Source organism: Ornithorhynchus anatinus, chromosome 13, assembly GCF_004115215.2.
Source record: "Ornithorhynchus anatinus isolate Pmale09 chromosome 13, mOrnAna1.pri.v4, whole genome shotgun sequence".
NCBI classification, from domain to species: Eukaryota; Metazoa; Chordata; class Mammalia; order Monotremata; family Ornithorhynchidae; genus Ornithorhynchus; species Ornithorhynchus anatinus.
The window spans coordinates 40,809,764-40,825,458 of record NC_041740.1 but is presented as its reverse complement, the minus strand read 5'-3'; the positions used below and the strand labels follow the sequence as shown (position 1 = coordinate 40,825,458).

The following is a 15,695-nucleotide window of genomic DNA, read 5'->3' as shown; positions in this document are numbered from 1 at the left end:
CAGGCTCAGCGTCAGCGCCCCCTCACCCCCCGGCCCGACCGGCCCGAGGATGAATGGGATTCCATGGTGCTGCGGTCACCCCGGCCGAGGCCCGCCGTAGCGCGGAGACGCCGGGCCCCCGGCCGGACCCTGCCGGGAGGGCTTCATCCATTCAGTCGATCGTATTTACTGAGCGCTTCCTGGGGGCAGAACACTGTGCTAAGCGCTGGGGAGAGTAACACCATCACACTACCACGATCGACGGTGCCATTCCCTGCCCCCAACGAGCTCACGGGGAGGAGGGTGTTTGGGAAGGGTGGTCCGGGGGAGGGGTGGGGGGGGGGGTGACCCTCGAGCAGCTGCCCCCCAAAAAAAGGGCAGGCCGGCCCCGGAGCATGCTGGGAAACAGCGGTTCAGTCCCGGGGGGGTAGCTCGCCATCGCCCCCCGGCGGACAGAGCCGAGCGGCGCAGGTCTCTGCGGACCCGGGTGTCCCGCTTGGACGGGCCGCCGGTGACCTCCATCCCTCAAGACCATCGGCCAAGCCCCTTCCCCGCGCGGGGCACTGTGCTAAACGCTCGGGGGAGCGCCTGGAGGCCGGACGACGGCTAGGTCAGGAGAGAGCGGGTTGGGGGGGGGGTCATTTGGCCAGAGCCTGGAGTCGTTTAATAATAATAATGACGTAGGTATTTGTTAAGCGCTTACTAGGTGCAGAGCACTGTTCTAAGCGCTGGGGGGGATAATAATAATAATGATGTTGGTATTTGTTAAGCGCTTACTAGGTGCAGAGCACTGTTCTAAGCGCCGGGGGGGATGATAATCATAATGTTGGTATTTGTTAAGCGTTTACTAGGTGCAGAGCACTGTTCTAAGCGCCGGGGCGGATAATGATAACGATAATAATGCTGGCATCTGTTAAGCGCTTACTAGGTGCACAGCACTGTTCTAAGCGCTGGGGGATACCAGGTGATCAGGTGGTCCCACGTGGGGCTCACACTTTTAATCCCCACTTTAGACCGTGAGCCCGTCGTTGGGCAGGGAGGGTCTCTACCTGTTGCCGAATTGTAATAATAATAATAGCAATGGTGGTATTTGTTAAGCGCTTACTAGGTGCCGAGCACTGTTCTAAGCGCTGGGCGGGGGGGGGGGATACAAGGTGATCAGGTTGTCCCACGTGGGGCTCACAGTTGGTTTTTTTTTTAAATCCCCATTTTACAGATGAGGGAACTGAGGCACAGCGAAGTAAAGTGACTCGCCCCAAGTCACCCAGCTGGCAAGCGACGGAGTCGGGATTAGAACCCACGACCTCTGCCTCCCAAGTCCGGGCTCCGGCCACCGAGCCACGCTAACTGTACATTCCAAGCGCTCGGGGCAACGCGCCGCGCAGAGTAAGCGCTCAGTAAAGATCATCGAATGGAGCCTCGGGCCGCGGGGGGAGCCACCTGATCGTCACTATTTCTTCCCGGGGCCGGAGCCCTCTAACCCCAAGAATCGCAGCGACGAGGATGACGGCATCCCTCAAGCGCTTACTACGTGCCAAGCGCCGTTCCGAGCGCCGGGGTCGATATCGGGTCGTCCCACGTGGGGCTCACAGCCTCCGTCCCCATCTTACAGGCGAGGCGAACCGGGGGCCGGGAGAAGGCCAGCGGCCGGTCCGAGATCACCCGGCAGCGAAGGGGCGGAGGCGGGATTGGAACCCGGGACCTCGGACTCCCGAAGGCGGGCTCTGGCCTCTAAGTGGCTTCCGCGGGCTTCGGACGCTGCGCCCCTCCGACCGCGAGCTCTCTGGAGTTGGAAAGTTGTGCTCGGCCCCTGGGGGGGGGGAGGGGGGGGAGTTGGGGGGGAGGGGCGGGGTCCAAGAGGACCCCCCCCCCCAAAAAAACCCCCCCCCCCCCCCCCCCGCTTCCTGCCCGGCCGCCGCTGATTGGTCGGTGACCTCCCCAGGAATGCAAGGAGCGCTTTAAAAGCGCGCAGCGAGCGCGTCCCCCGGCACTGCGCTGGTCGGTCCCGAGCAGCCTGCGGCCCCCGACCGACCCTCCGTCCGTCCCTCCCGCCTTCGCTCCCCGGTCCCCCGGATCGCCTGCAGCCTCCGTCCCCTCGCCCCCACCCGTCCACTCGGCCATGGGGCCGCTGCGAGGACTCGCTCCGCTGCCGATGCTGCTGCTGCTGCTGCTGCTGCTGGGAGCCTCGGCCCCCAGATGGGTCGTAGGTGAGTCCGGGGCGAAGCGACAGGAGGAGGAGGAGGAGGAGGAAGGGGTGGCGTCCGGTCCCTCTGGCCGTCCGGGGTCCCGGGACGGGCTGGAGAAGGGGCCGGGCCGGGGGCTCCCCTCCTCCCGCCCGATGGTGCCCCCTTCCCCCCCGTCCCGCCCGGGGAAGAGGTGCCCGGGACGGCCACCTCCCCTCCCTATCCCCGGAGCGGGGGGGGCTTCCCCGGCTGGAGGGGCCCCGCCGGGGGGTCCCCGGGGCGCCCACCATCTCCTCCTCCCCGGAGCTCCCCCGGCGGGCCGGACACCCGGGTCCCGCCGCCTCCCCGGCCCGGGGCTCGCAGTGACGATCGCGGGACCCGTTGGGCGCCGACTACGCGCCGGGCTCCGCGCTGAGCCCGGCGGCGGCGGCTCCCGCCGCCCTCCCCCCGACAGGGTCCCGGGGAGACGACGGCGTGTTCGACCTCTTCGAACTGATCGGCGCGTCCCGCAAGGGCTCCGGCCGCCGCCTGGTGAAGGGGCCCGACCCGTCCAGCCCGGCCTACCGCATCGAGGACGCCGGCCTGATCCCCGCCGTGCCCGACGACAAGTTCCAGGACCTGGTGGACGCCGTGCGGACCGAGAAGGGCTTCATCCTGCTGGCCACCCTGCGGCAGCTGAAGAAGACCCGGGGGACGCTGCTGGCCGTGGAGCGCGCGGACGGCTCGGGCCACGTCTTCAGCCTGGTGTCCAACGGCAAGGCGGGCACGCTGGACCTGAGCCTGGCCGTGCCCGGGAAGCAGCAGGTGGTGTCGGTGGAGGAGGCTCAGCTGGCCACGGGCCAGTGGAAGAGCCTCACCCTGTTCGTCCAGGAGGACCGGGCCCAGCTCTACGTGGGCTGCGACAAGATGGAGAACGCCGAGCTGGACGTGCCCATTCAGAGCGTCTTCACCCGGGACCTGGCCGGCCACGCCCGGCTCTACGTAGCCAGAGGGGGTGTCAATGACAACTTCCAGGTGAGCCCGCCTTCCCCTCGCCCGCCGCTGCGTGCCGGGGGGGCTTGGGCGTGGGGAGAGGGGGTCGCAGGGGAGAGGAGGCGGCCCGGCTCTGGGGCGGGCGAGGCAACAGCCCGGGGTTCGCTAGCCCCGGCCTGCCCCTGCCCCTGCAGCCAGCCTTCCGGGGTCTGCTCCTTGACAGCCAGGGAGCTCGGGAGAAGTGACCGCTCTCTGGCCTGGCCCTAGGTTGAGAGCGGGGCGGGCAGGGGCGTTTCCCCTGCGCCCTCGGCTTCCGGAAATGCGGGTCCCGGGGCCTCCTGCCCGAGACCTTGGGATCTCGGAGCCGGTGGTCCGGCCGCGGTGTCCTTGGGCCACGGATGCTTGACCGGCCAGCGATCGGACTCCCTTGCGGGGCCACCCGGGCCCGTCGGGGAGGCACGCGGAGGCTTGGCGGGTCTAAAGGGGTTGGTGGGCAAGAGCGGTAAAGCCCCGGAGTTGGGCAGGCGGCCCGTTTCACGGTGGCTCATCTGGAATGGCCCCGCTGGTACCGGAGGGCCGGGTCCACCGGGCCTGGCCGGATCCCCCGAGCTGGCTCCTGAACGCCGTCTTTCTCCTCTGCCCGCAGGGGGGTCTCCAGAACGTGCGGTTCGTCTTTGGGACCACCCCGGAGGACATCCTCAGAAACAAGGGCTGCTCAAGGGGTGAGTGGGCCTGGTCCCGAGGACCAAGGGGGGCGCGGGTGTTCGACCCAGAATAGCTGACGGACGGCGAGGGGGTGGTCTTATGGATCCAGAGAAGAGACGGGGGCCAACCTCTCTCCTTTCTCACCCCCCCCCCCACACACACACGGAGCAGAGCCTCCTGGGCAGCGGGGCTGGAGTTTGGGTGCCCGGGTGTGGGCGTCCTCAAACCTCCCCTGACTGTCCGGCTCCCCGCAGCCACCAGCGCGGTCATCACCCTCGACAACCCCGTGAACGGCTCCAGCCCGGCCATCCGCACCGATTTCATCGGCCACAAGACCAAGGACACGCAGGGTGTCTGCGGCTTCTCCTGCGACGAGCTGACCGGCATGTTCATGGAGCTAAAGGGGCTGCGCACCATCGTGACCGGTCTGCAGGACAGCATCCGCAAAGTGGTAAGGGGCCCGGGATACCCACGGGCCGGCGGCCGGTCGGGGCCGGGCGGGGAGAGCCGGGGTGGACGCTGACGGGCCTCGCGTCCCCCTCCCCTGTCCGCCCACCAGACGGAAGAGAACGAACTGTTGATCAACGGGGAGGTGCAGAGGCCTCCCATCTGCTTCCACAACGGCGTCCAGTACAGGAACAACGAGGAGTGGACCATCGACAGTTGCACCGAGTGCCGTTGCCAGGTGAGGGCCTCGCCAGGCCTCAGCTACCCTCATCCGCCCGCCCGCCCCCCCCCCCCCCCCCCAGCCGGAACCCCCTGCGGGTCAGGGTCTGGGCCTGAGCCGAATGTCCCGTATCTGTCTTGGCTCAGGATGAACACTGAATCGGGTCCAACTTCACTAGCCTTAACGTTCGGCGTTGGGATTTCCGTATCCCCGTGGGGCCCCGGACCCCGCCCCCCCCCCGCCCCGGCTCACTCCCCCTTCAGTGCCTAAGCGGGTCCTCTCGGCGCACTGACCGGCTCACTCCCGGCACCCCTCCCGCGGCTGGGTTCGGCTCGGGTTTCCCCGCGGGGGCCGCGGAACCAGGGGAGTCCGGTTTCCCGGCTCCCGACAAGGCTCGGCGGTCCGGCCCAGCTTACGGCTGACTGGATCTTTGGCACCGACTCCGCCGAGCACCGGCCCTTCCTGACGGGACCAGTTTGGTGCCCGGCTGGGTGAGGGAGAGTGGCGCCGGGGTCTCTGTTTCCCGGCCGGGGGACGGGGCCGAGGAACGGGTGACTGGAGGCGTCCGGTCCACTCCACCCGCAGCGTCCAGCGATCGGGGACCTGCGGAACGGCCGCCCGCCGGGCTCGGCTTCCCTCAGCGGGACCCCCAAACCCCTCCAGGCCCGCCCCCGCCCCCCTTGGGGGTGCCCGCCGGCTCCGAGGGAGTGACCAACTCTCCCTCCTCCCTCTCCCTTCCCTCCAGAACTCCGTCACCATATGCAAGAAAGTCTCCTGCCCGCTCATGCCCTGCTCCAACGCCACGATTCCCGACGGCGAATGCTGCCCGCGGTGCTGGCGTGAGTATCCCTCCGACGGCAGGGCCGCCCTCGCGGTCCCAGTGGGCCCCCGGACGGAGGCCCCCCGAGACACCCCTTCCTCCCTGCCGATCTGGGTCTCTGTGGGGCCTCACCTCTCAGTGTTGGGGCCGAGGGCATTGGCATCCGGGAAGGGTGCGGGGCCGGCGTGGGCACGTCGGGCTTGTGGGGGGCCTGCGCTCGACGCCACCGTGTCCCCCGTCCAGCCAGCGACTCGGCAGAGGACGGCTGGTCCCCCTGGTCCGAATGGACCACCTGCTCGGCCACCTGCGGCAACGGCATCCAGCAGCGCGGCCGATCCTGCGACAGCCTCAACAACCGCTGCGAGGGCTCTTCCGTGCAGACCCGCACCTGCCACCTCCGAGAGTGCGACAAGAGATGTGAGTGTCACCAGAGCTGCCCTCGGGGAAGCCCGACCGGCTCCGGGGAGCGAGCGGCCCCGGTGACGCCTCCTCTCCCTCTCCCTCCTTCCCCCTCCAGTCAACCAGGACGGTGGCTGGAGCCACTGGTCTCCCTGGTCGTCCTGTTCCGTGACGTGCGGCGACGGGGTGATCACCAGGATCCGTCTCTGCAACTCGCCCAGCCCCCAGATGAACGGCAAGCCGTGCAAGGGCGAGGCGCGGGAGACCAAGGCCTGCCAGAAGGACGCCTGCCCCAGTGAGTGGACCCCCGGGGACGCGGCCGCCGCCGGAGGGGAGGGGGCGTCGCCGCCGGGCCGGGGTCCCCGGCCCCTTGCGGGGGCTGACCGGGATCTCGTTTCCCCGCAGTCAACGGCGGCTGGGGGCCCTGGTCGCCGTGGGATGTGTGTTCCGCCACCTGCGGGGGAGGCCTGCAGCAGCGCAAGAGGCTCTGCAACAACCCCAAGCCCCAGTTCGGCGGCAAGGATTGCGTCGGCGATGCCACCGGAAGCCAGACCTGCAACAAGCAGGACTGCCCGATCGGTAGGTCGGCGCCCCCCTTGGGCCGTGCCACCGTCCCGCCATCGGCCCGACTCCCGGGCGGCCAGCGGGAGCCCGGGCCGCCTCCCCCCACCCCGGCTCCCGCCCCCGTCTGACCCGCCGCCTCTGCCCTCCCTGCAGACGGATGCCTGTCGAACCCCTGCTTTGCCGGCACCAAGTGCACCAGTTTCGCCGACGGCACCTGGAAGTGCGGCGCCTGCCCGTCTGGCTACACCGGCGACGGCGTCCGGTGCAAGGATATCGACGAGGTGGGCGGCCCCGGGTGACCCCGTGGGGGTGGCCGTGGGCAGTGGGCTGGGCCAGACCAGGCCCCGGGGGGGGGGGCCGAGGATGCCGCGGGGGCAGCCTCCGGGCTCAAGGCTGAGGGCCGGCCCCCTGCCCCCTCCTGCCGCAGTGCTTAGAGGTGCCCGACGCCTGCTTCCACTTCAACGGCGAGCATCGCTGCGAGAACACGGACCCCGGCTACAACTGCCTGCCCTGCCCGCCTCGCTTCGCGGGACCGCGGCCCTTCGGTCGCAGCATCGAGTTCGCCGCCGCCAACAAGCAGGTGAGGTGGGCGGGCGCGGCAGGCGGGTGGGGATCCCCCCCGGGAGGAGGCGGGGGTGCAGGTGCTCTCCGGCCGCCGGGGCCGCCGGTGCGATGGCGGCGTCTGTTCCCCGTTGGCTCCTGGGTCCCAGGTCGGAGGCAGAGAGAACCCGGTGCCGATTCGGCGCGGGGGAAACCGTGGGACTCGGGCACGGGGCCGGAGGGTGGGACCACCCACGAGGAGCCAGTCTTTCGACCACGGAAACCCGATCCCCGGGCCTCCCCGGTTCTGAGGCCGGACCCCTGACCCGCCTCCCCTCGGCTCTCAGGTGTGCAAACCCCGAAACCCGTGCACGGACGGGACCCACGACTGCAACAGGAACGCCAAGTGCAACTACCTGGGCCACTTCAGCGACCCCATGTTCCGCTGCGAGTGCAAGCCGGGCTACGCCGGCAACGGCATCATCTGCGGGGAGGACACGGACCTGGACGGCTGGCCCAACGAGGACCTCGTCTGCGTGGCCAACGCCACGTACCACTGCAAGAAGGTGAGTGGCCCCTGCTGCAGCCGGCTGGCGGAGCGGCGGCGCTCGCCCCCTGCACGCTCGACCGATGAGATCCCCCCCGATAACGCGGTCACGGGCCAGAAACCTCCCCACGTGCGGGGATGGGGCCGCCGAACTCCCCAGTGGTGGCTGAGCCCGGCCCGCCGCCCGGGAGGACGGTGGGTCCGCTGGTGGGGACTGGCCCCCGGGAGCCACCGAGCCTCTCTCCCGCTCGGCGATGGGGTTCCCGGGTGGAACCCGGAAGTCGCCGGGTTCCCCTTTCCTGGCGGCCGGGACCGCTGTCCCGTGGCAGTCCCCCGGCGGAGGGGAGGACAGGCCCAACGTGACCATCTGCAATGAGCGTCTCCATTCTCCCTGCTCCAGGATAACTGCCCCAACATCCCCAACTCCGGCCAGGAGGACTACGATGGGGACGGGATCGGAGACGCGTGCGACAGTGACGATGACAACGACAAGATCCCGGATGATCGGGTGAGCGCCCCGGCCTGGATGGTGGGAAACGGCAGCCCGGGACGAGGCCCGGCCCGGCCCAGTCTGGCCCAGCCCAGGGGAAGGCCGGAGGGCAGCGAGGTTGCAGGTGGCCCGGCCTCCTAGAGGAAGCGTCTCGGGCGCGAGCCTCAGGCGTAAGCGGAGCTCCGTTCACCCGGACCCGAGACTCCGGCGGGTCCCCTTTGCTCTTTTTTTGCTTTTAAATGGTCCTTAAGTACTTAGTACGTGCCGGGCACCGTTCTGAGCACCGGGGTGGATGCAGGGTAAACAGGTCGGACCCAGTTCATATCCCATACGGAGCTCAGGGTCTTTACAGTCGAGATAACTGAGGCACAGAGAAGTGAAGTGACTCGTCCGAGGTCACACAGCCGAAAAATGGCGGAACCGGGATCTATCCACTAGTCCACGCTACTCCTCGTCTCTTTTCTCTGGGATGCGGCTAGCACGCGGCCGTTACACAGCTGGCGCTCGGAGTCACCGGGCTCCAGCCTCGCCTCCGCCCTGGTCTGCTCCGCGTCCTTGGGCAAGTCACTTGGGTTCTCTGGGCCTCCGTTCCCTCCTCTGCAAAATGGGGATAAGATCCCCGCTCCCCCTCCCTCCTTAGACAGCGAGCCCAGGGCCACAGGGGCCAGGGACTGACCACCGCCCCCGTTCGCCAGGGCAGAGCACAGTGCTTGGCCCGGTGCCCGGCCCCTAGCGAGCCCTGAATCAATTCCGTCGTTGTTGCACTCACCCGGCCCCATTTCCCGCGTCCAGTGAAAACACGACCGGTTTCCTGCAGCTCCCCGCGGCGGCAGCAGGCGGGGGGGCTGGGGCCGGCGGGGCCCCTGGCTGAAGTGTAATCCCACCCGCCCCGTTCCCTTCTCCTCAGGACAACTGCCCCTTCCACTACAACCCGGCCCAGTACGACTACGACCGCGACGACGTGGGTGACCGCTGCGACAACTGCCCCTACAGCCCCAACCCGGACCAGGCCGACACCGACAACAACGGCGAAGGGGACGCCTGTGCCGTGGACATCGACGGGGACGGTACGAGCTCGCGCCACCCAGCCCTGGCTCTTCCCCCTGCCCGGCTCTTCCCCCTGCCTCCACCCCCTCCGACCCTCTCGCTCCTCCCCACAGGCATCCGCAACGAGAGGGACAACTGTCAGTACGTGTACAACGTGGACCAGAAGGACTCTGACATGGATGGGGTCGGAGATCACTGCGACAACTGCCCGATGGAGCACAATCCCGACCAGGTACTTCCCCCTGCCCCGCCCAGATCTCTGGCCTCCGGCCACCCGTCCTCCCCGACGGGAGCCGTGGCTCCTCCGAGATCTCGCCCACGACCCCCGGCCCACCGCAGGGGTGGGGCTCCCCGATCGGGTGGAGCCCCGCACCTTGCCGGGACAGTTTTGGGGGAACGGGTCCGAGCTGGGGGTTGCGATCGGGGTGTCACTTAAGCGTTGCTACGGAAACAAGGCGCGCTCCCGCCCATCCCGAGGCGGGGGAGGAACAGATGGAAGCCGGAACGGGTCTGGGCTTAGCCAGGTTGGAGGTAAAAGCGAGGGAAGAGTCGCGGTCCCAAGTCGCGGGGAGACATCCTCCTTCCCCTCCTCCGCTTCTTGCTGAGCCCCCCAAGGACGCCCAGCCTCCTCGTGGCTAATTTGCAGGCCTTCTGACCGCCCTGGTGGGAGCTCGTGCCGGCCGGTCGATCGACCGGTCAGGCAGCAGGGTCCGAGCCCCAGGGCCCGGCCGGCGGCTCGACTGGTTCTGTCCCGGAACCGAGTCAGGCGGAGGGAGGGCAGCGAGCGGGCCTTCCCTGCCCCGAAGGGCGGGCTTCACAGCCCACGTCCCCGAGGAAGTCCAACACAAACTCTCGGGCCGCTTCTCCTGTCAGTGAGGTCTCATCCCGATTCCTCCGCCGCGACTGGACGTGAACAAAGCTGCTATTGTTTGGAAGGTCCAAACAGACCACCAGGCAGGCCCTGGGCCCAAATGCAGAGGAGGATGGCTTCAGGAAGTTGGATTACCGGGGCGATAGGCCCGGCTCTTCCCCAGGCAGAGGTCCTGACCGCCCCTTACAGGGGAGGAAGGAGGGAGAGTAGGGTGGGAGGGCAGGAAGGTTGCTTCCAAGGTAGTTGTGCCTCTCCAGGGGCCCGTCGCCACCCCCCCGCCCCCGGATGTCCGGGTGTCCCCGTGGCTGTGGGGCTGGTCGGCCTGGGAGCTGGACTCTGACGCGCCCCTCCTTCCCCCCGACCAGCTGGACTCCGATTCAGACCGCATTGGCGACAAATGCGACAACAATCAGGACATCGACGAGGACGGCCACCAGAACAACCTGGACAACTGTCCCTACGTGCCCAATGCCAACCAGGCGGATCACGACAAGGACGGCAAGGGGGATGCCTGCGACCACGACGATGACAATGACGGCGTGCCCGACGACAAGGACAACTGTCGGCTGGTGCCCAATCCTGACCAGAAGGACTCGGACGGTGAGTGGGCTCGGCCGTGCCTGGAGGGCCGCGGGCCCCCGGGCGAGGCGAAGAACCTCTCCCTCCTGCCGGGGGAAGGACGGCTGAAGTCCTACGTGGTTTCAGTGGCCCGTCGGCATCTGGCCAGGTGACCTCTCCCTTATCCCTGGGGTCTCCACCATCGGGCCTTGAGTAGCATCATTTTTGGCTCAACCCCACCGTGTGCTGCCCAGCCTGAGGCTCCGTCTCCAACTGGGCCACCAAAATGCTTGGAGGAAACATAGGCCGGCCGCCCTCCTGGACCCCCGCCCTCGTGGTTAGACGGGGACCACCCAAGTCTCCCCCCAGTGAGTCAGCGCTGACCATCCGACACCACTGACTCTCCCTGAGTGACCCAGCACAGACCGTCCAACATTTTTGACTCCCCTCTCCCAACTGTTCACCCTTTGAGCTTTTCCAAAATCCTCTGGGACCTACCCCCAGTCACACGCCTTGCAACTTCCAACCTGCGCCTCTCCGGACGTCCGAGGTCCTTCGATCTTGCCCCGTTTCCCCTCAGGCGACGGCCGTGGCGATGCCTGCAAAGACGACTTCGACCACGACAACGTGCCTGATATCGATGACATCTGTCCCGAGAACGTGGACATCAGCGAGACCGACTTCCGCCGATTCCAGATGATCCCTCTCGACCCCAAGGGCACATCCCAGAACGACCCCAACTGGGTGGTGCGTCACCAGGGCAAGGAGCTGGTCCAGACCGTCAACTGCGATCCCGGCCTGGCCGTGGGTGAGTAGATCCCATCCCCGGGAACAAAGGCTGCCCGCCCTCCCTACCTTGCCGGGTGACCATCCCGTCGGCCGGGGCAAGATCCTCAGGGGTCCCGTGGCCCCTTCTCCGTGGGAGCCAGGAGGAGTGACCGGTTGCCTTCTCGCTCTGGCCAGGTTTCGACGAGTTCAACGCCGTGGACTTCAGTGGCACGTTCTTCATCAACACCGAGAGGGATGATGACTACGCCGGCTTCGTCTTTGGTTACCAGTCCAGCAGCCGCTTCTATGTGGTCATGTGGAAGCAGGTGACCCAGTCCTACTGGGACAGCACCCCCACCATCGCCCAGGGATACTCCGGCCTCTCGGTCAAGGTGGTCAACTCCACCACCGGGCCCGGCGAGCACTTGCGGAACGCCCTGTGGCACACCGGGAACACAACCGGACAGGTGGGTGTCGGCGGGGGCGGAGGGGCCCAGCCCACCCAGGGGATCCGGGGGATCCCACACCGAGCGTGGGCTGACCGTCGGCCCTCGGCTCGGGAAGGGTGCTTCGGCAAGTCGTAGGACGCCGTTGTAATGACGATGATAACAATAATAATAATTACGGCATTTGTTACCTGCTTCCTATGTGCCAGGCACTCCACTAAGCGCCGGGGGAGAAACGAGATAATGGAGTCGGACACAATCCCTGTCCCACATAGGGCTCACAATCTTAATCCCCGTTTTACCGATGAGGGAACTGAGGCTTGCCCAAGGTCACAGCAGACGGGTGGCAGAACTGGGATTAGAACCCATGACCTTCTGACTCCCAGGCCCATACTCTATCCACTAGGCCCTGCTGCTTCCCTTGGGTGCCAAGGGGGCTTGGGCCTATGTGGGGAGTTGGGAGACTTGGTTCCTTGTCCCATCTCTGCTGCTAGCCTGCTGTGAGACCTAGAGGGAGCCCCTTAACCTCTCTGGGCCTGATTCCCTACTGTATAATGGCAATAAGCTGCTCTGCCGCCCTGTTAGCTTGGGGCAGGGACTGTGCCTGGTCTGATTCTCCTGTGTCTACCCCAGCGCTGGGCCCATAGTGTCCAGGTTCCTATTATGATTTAAGAGCAGACCTGGCTCCTGCCCTCCAGGAACCCTGGTCCGGGAGACCCAGTTGGCACGAGGCAGCGTTCTGTGGGCCCAAGGGCCTGCTGCCAGGCTGAAGGACCCCGGGCCTGACTCTTAGTGGTCTTCGGTGTCGGGAGGTGCTCAGAGCAGGTTAAACCCCTTACCGCCCAAAGTCAGGTCGGGGGAGAGACGCGAGAGGGTCGTCAGAGGGTCACACACCTTCGGGCTGGGGCCGCGTTCCCCAACTCGGCCCCGATGCCTTCGGGCCTGGCTTGGAGCTTGTTCGGCGGCATCTTCGCTCGGGGGGACTCTGTCATCCTCACCCCCGGTTGCCACTCTGTGTGTCTTAGGTGCGAACCCTGTGGCACGACCCCCGCCACATTGGCTGGAAGGATTTCACTGCCTACAGATGGCGTCTCAGCCACCGCCCCAAGACCGGCTATATCAGGTAAACATCCAGCTCTGGTTTGGGTCCCAGTTGGGGCGAGGGCTGGCGGACCGGTCAGTGGGGAGAGCTCGGAGGCCCCGGAGGGGACAAGACTCACTGGCTTTGGCCCTTGCAGGGTGGTCATGTACGAGGGCAAGAAGATCATGGCTGACTCCGGGGCCATCTACGACAAGACCTACGCCGGGGGCCGTCTGGGGCTGTTCGTCTTCTCCCAAGAAATGGTCTTCTTCTCCGACCTCAAATACGAGTGCAAAGGTGAGGGAGACTCTCAGCGGAGAGAGAGAGATGGAGGGAAGGAGAGAAGGCTCTGCCTGACTTGCCAGAGTGACGTCTGGGAATGGAATTCCGAGAGCCGTTTAATAATAATAATCACTACTATTCTAATGGTATTTGTTAAACGCTTACTATGTCCCAGGCACTGTACTAAGCACTGGGGTGGGTACAAGTAAATCAGGTTGGACACGGTCCCCGGCCCACGTGGGGCTCACAGTCTCAATCCCCATTTTACAGATGAGGGAGAAGCGAAGCGACTTGCTCGAGGTCACAGAGTGACAAGGAGTAGAGCCGGGAGTAGATCCCGTTCCTTAGGTCTGACCCAACCCTGGTAGTGGAAGAGCCGACTGGGCATCCATCCCACCCTAGATCCTGCTCCAGATCCTGCCCTAGCGCATGGACTCTGGGGCCAGGCAGGCTCTGCTTGGACAGCTGCTGGATCCAGGGTCCTGGAGGTTGGATCTGGGGGTCCTGGGCGGGGAGGGAGGGCTCGTTGGGACCACTTGACTCCACGGACTCGGCTAGACCACCCCGAGCTCAAAGAAAATCTCGTCTCTCTCTCCTCAGACTCCTAATCACCGATCCAAGGGCCAGGAGACTGACAGAGCACGCCGGCCCCGCCCCTTCTGAGACACGGGACCCTCTCTTTACTCCTCCTCCCCCTACTCCTCTCCCTCTGCTTGCCAAAACGTGGGTGCGAGGCCCACCCAAGGGGCGGGCCCCGGAACCAGCTTCGTCCCTCTTGACCACGCAAGGCCCCGCTGCCGTCCGCCCGTTACCGGCTGCCCTGACCGCCCCCGGCCTGGCACCTCGTGCCTTGGGGACCCACCACATCCAGTCTGCCCAAGTTCAAATCCCTCAGGCCACGATGGGCTCCAAGAGGGAAACGGGGCCCTTCCCTTCCCTTCCGCTCTCCGCCGGACCCCGGCAGGGGGGCTGGCCGGCGAGGACGGACCACAAGGGAACGGTCACAGGCTTGCTACCCAGTTTACTTCCGGAGGACGGAGGAAGAGACCGCCGGCTGCCGAACGGCTCGAGGGAGAGACCCCGCTTGACGCCCTCTTGGCTCTGCTCTCCCTCTGTCCCCGCCCCCCGCTCTCTGCCCCTTTCCAGGCCAGAACTAGGACCCCCGCAAAGCCAGCGGGTCGCCCGCCGGGCGAGGCGGCCCCAGCCGGGTCGAGGAGGGAGAGAATCGTTTGGTTCCGGAAGTAGCTTGCGCAGATGTAGCAGCAGAATTGGGCAGCCCCTCCTCCCTTCTCAGCCGGCCCCGGCCACCCCCGAGGGCACCGGACTCCCCCGCTCTTTCCCCCGATGGTTACAGAGGCACAAATGATCGCAACCCGAATGCAAACATTCCTTTTTTTTTTTTTTTTTTTTAACTTTGGGACTTTCGAATCTCACCTTTCGGGGCTATAGATTGCAGGGGGTAGGGGATGGGGGAGCGCCCCTCCTACCCCCGACCATAAAAAGTAAAATATTTATTTTCTACCTATCCTGGGTGTTCGAGACTGAAAGACCATTCAAGAATCAGGAAGAAGGAGGCATCCAGAAGATTCCCCCTAATCATTGACTGGAGTCCGTAGACTGAAAGATTGTAAATATAGATTAATTTATTAACTCGCTTGGCTCTCCCTTGAATCTAGACTGGGTTTGGACCAGTCTGTTGAGATGTGTTAGTTTTAGAAGAGACAGTGGATTGAGGTGCGATCCTACCCCACCATGCAGAAAGGAGCAGGGGTGGGAATGGGGATGTGAATTTTATCAGTTTGTGCTTTGTGTGAGTGATTTTACTTTTTTTTTGGGGTTACATTTTTTGGTCTTATTTCCTGTTGGTCCTTTTTTCTTTTTTTTTTTTTTTTTGCGGTTTGATGTGGACTAGCAGGTGAACTTTCAGGTGGCCCTGAGTGGCCAGTGGCTTCAATGCCGATAGCCTTGCGCTCGGGCAGTCTGAGCCAGGGAAAGGCATTTATTTACACCTAGTATCTTTCATTTTTCCAAAAGAGAAAAAAAATGACAAAGGTGAAACGTATGTACAAATATTACCTCATTTGTTGTGTGGCTGAGAAAAAAAAAAAATCTTTGGATTAAGCAGAAGTTTTTTTTTTTAAGTGTTTAATGAACTTTAAAGCTACTGTAGTATTAACCATTTGCTGTTGTACATAGTCTAAAACACATTCCTTGGGTGTGAACCCAACACATACGTGGCTTTGGCTAGATGTCTGATCTGATTTCTAGAAGTGTGTGACTTTGTCGGCCAATTTGTATACCGTCGCTTTATTTTTATAAATTATTTTTCATATTATCATTGGGATAGATCTCGTACGGTTTAGAGTGGCTATTTAAAATAATTTATCAGAAGATGCTACCTGTAGAGTTAGTATTTCTATTTTTATAAGATATTTGCACACTGAATTGAAGATTTTTTTTTTGCTTCATACCCCAAGTTTTTACTACGAGCATATACTTTTTTTTCTCCTAAGAACGTGCTTTTTGTACACTTTTAACCGTTTTCCATTTAAGGCAGTGTAAGCTGTATAATGGACTCTTTCCCACAACCAACAATAAACCAATATGGAAATTGATGTCTGCATGTGTCGAATCTTCTCCCGGAGTCCTCTCTTGGCCGGCCACTCCTGGCCGGAGGTCGCCCGGGACAGGAGCGGGAAGGGGGTGGCCGGGTCTGTGGTCATTCCAACCTTTGCTGCTAAATTCAGCCGGCGCCGCGTGCTTCATGTTGGGGGTT

General features: G+C 64.3%; 2 protein-coding genes across 2 annotated transcripts in view; one reads left to right on the top strand and one right to left on the bottom strand.

The window, feature by feature from the left end:
* The first annotated feature begins 1,957 nt into the window (after positions 1 to 1,957).
* Positions 1,958 to 15,534, top strand: THBS1 (thrombospondin 1). Its single transcript, XM_029078021.1, has 21 exons — positions 1,958 to 2,186; positions 2,617 to 3,176; positions 3,781 to 3,856; positions 4,094 to 4,290; positions 4,399 to 4,524; positions 5,252 to 5,345; positions 5,570 to 5,743; positions 5,844 to 6,020; positions 6,131 to 6,304; positions 6,443 to 6,570; positions 6,717 to 6,869; positions 7,177 to 7,395; positions 7,777 to 7,884; positions 8,774 to 8,933; positions 9,027 to 9,145; positions 10,150 to 10,384; positions 10,923 to 11,150; positions 11,306 to 11,577; positions 12,582 to 12,679; positions 12,795 to 12,934; positions 13,520 to 15,534. Exons 1-21 carry the CDS (start codon positions 2,099 to 2,101, stop codon positions 13,525 to 13,527), a joined length of 3,534 nt encoding a protein of 1,177 aa, XP_028933854.1. The 5' UTR covers positions 1,958 to 2,098; the 3' UTR covers positions 13,528 to 15,534.
* FSIP1 (fibrous sheath interacting protein 1) overlaps positions 5,638 to 15,695 on the bottom strand; it is a 94,140-nt gene continuing 84,082 nt past the window's right edge. The window contains exon 12 of the mRNA XM_039913839.1: positions 5,638 to 5,721. Coding sequence (XP_039769773.1) covers positions 5,675 to 5,721 — 47 coding nt within the window. The 3' untranslated portion in view covers positions 5,638 to 5,674. The remainder of the gene's footprint in view (positions 5,722 to 15,695) is intronic.

Excerpts from the sequence above, each read along its gene's own strand:
- THBS1 (XM_029078021.1), top strand. The coding sequence starts at position 2,099 with ATGGGGCCGCTGCGAGGACTCGCTCCGCTGCCGATGCTGCTGCTGCTG. Across the intron at positions 4,525-5,251 it reads GCACCGAGTGCCGTTGCCAG|AACTCCGTCACCATATGCAA; the intron begins GTGAGGGCCTCG and ends CCTTCCCTCCAG. Across the intron at positions 10,385-10,922 it reads TGACCAGAAGGACTCGGACG|GCGACGGCCGTGGCGATGCC; the intron begins GTGAGTGGGCTC and ends GTTTCCCCTCAG.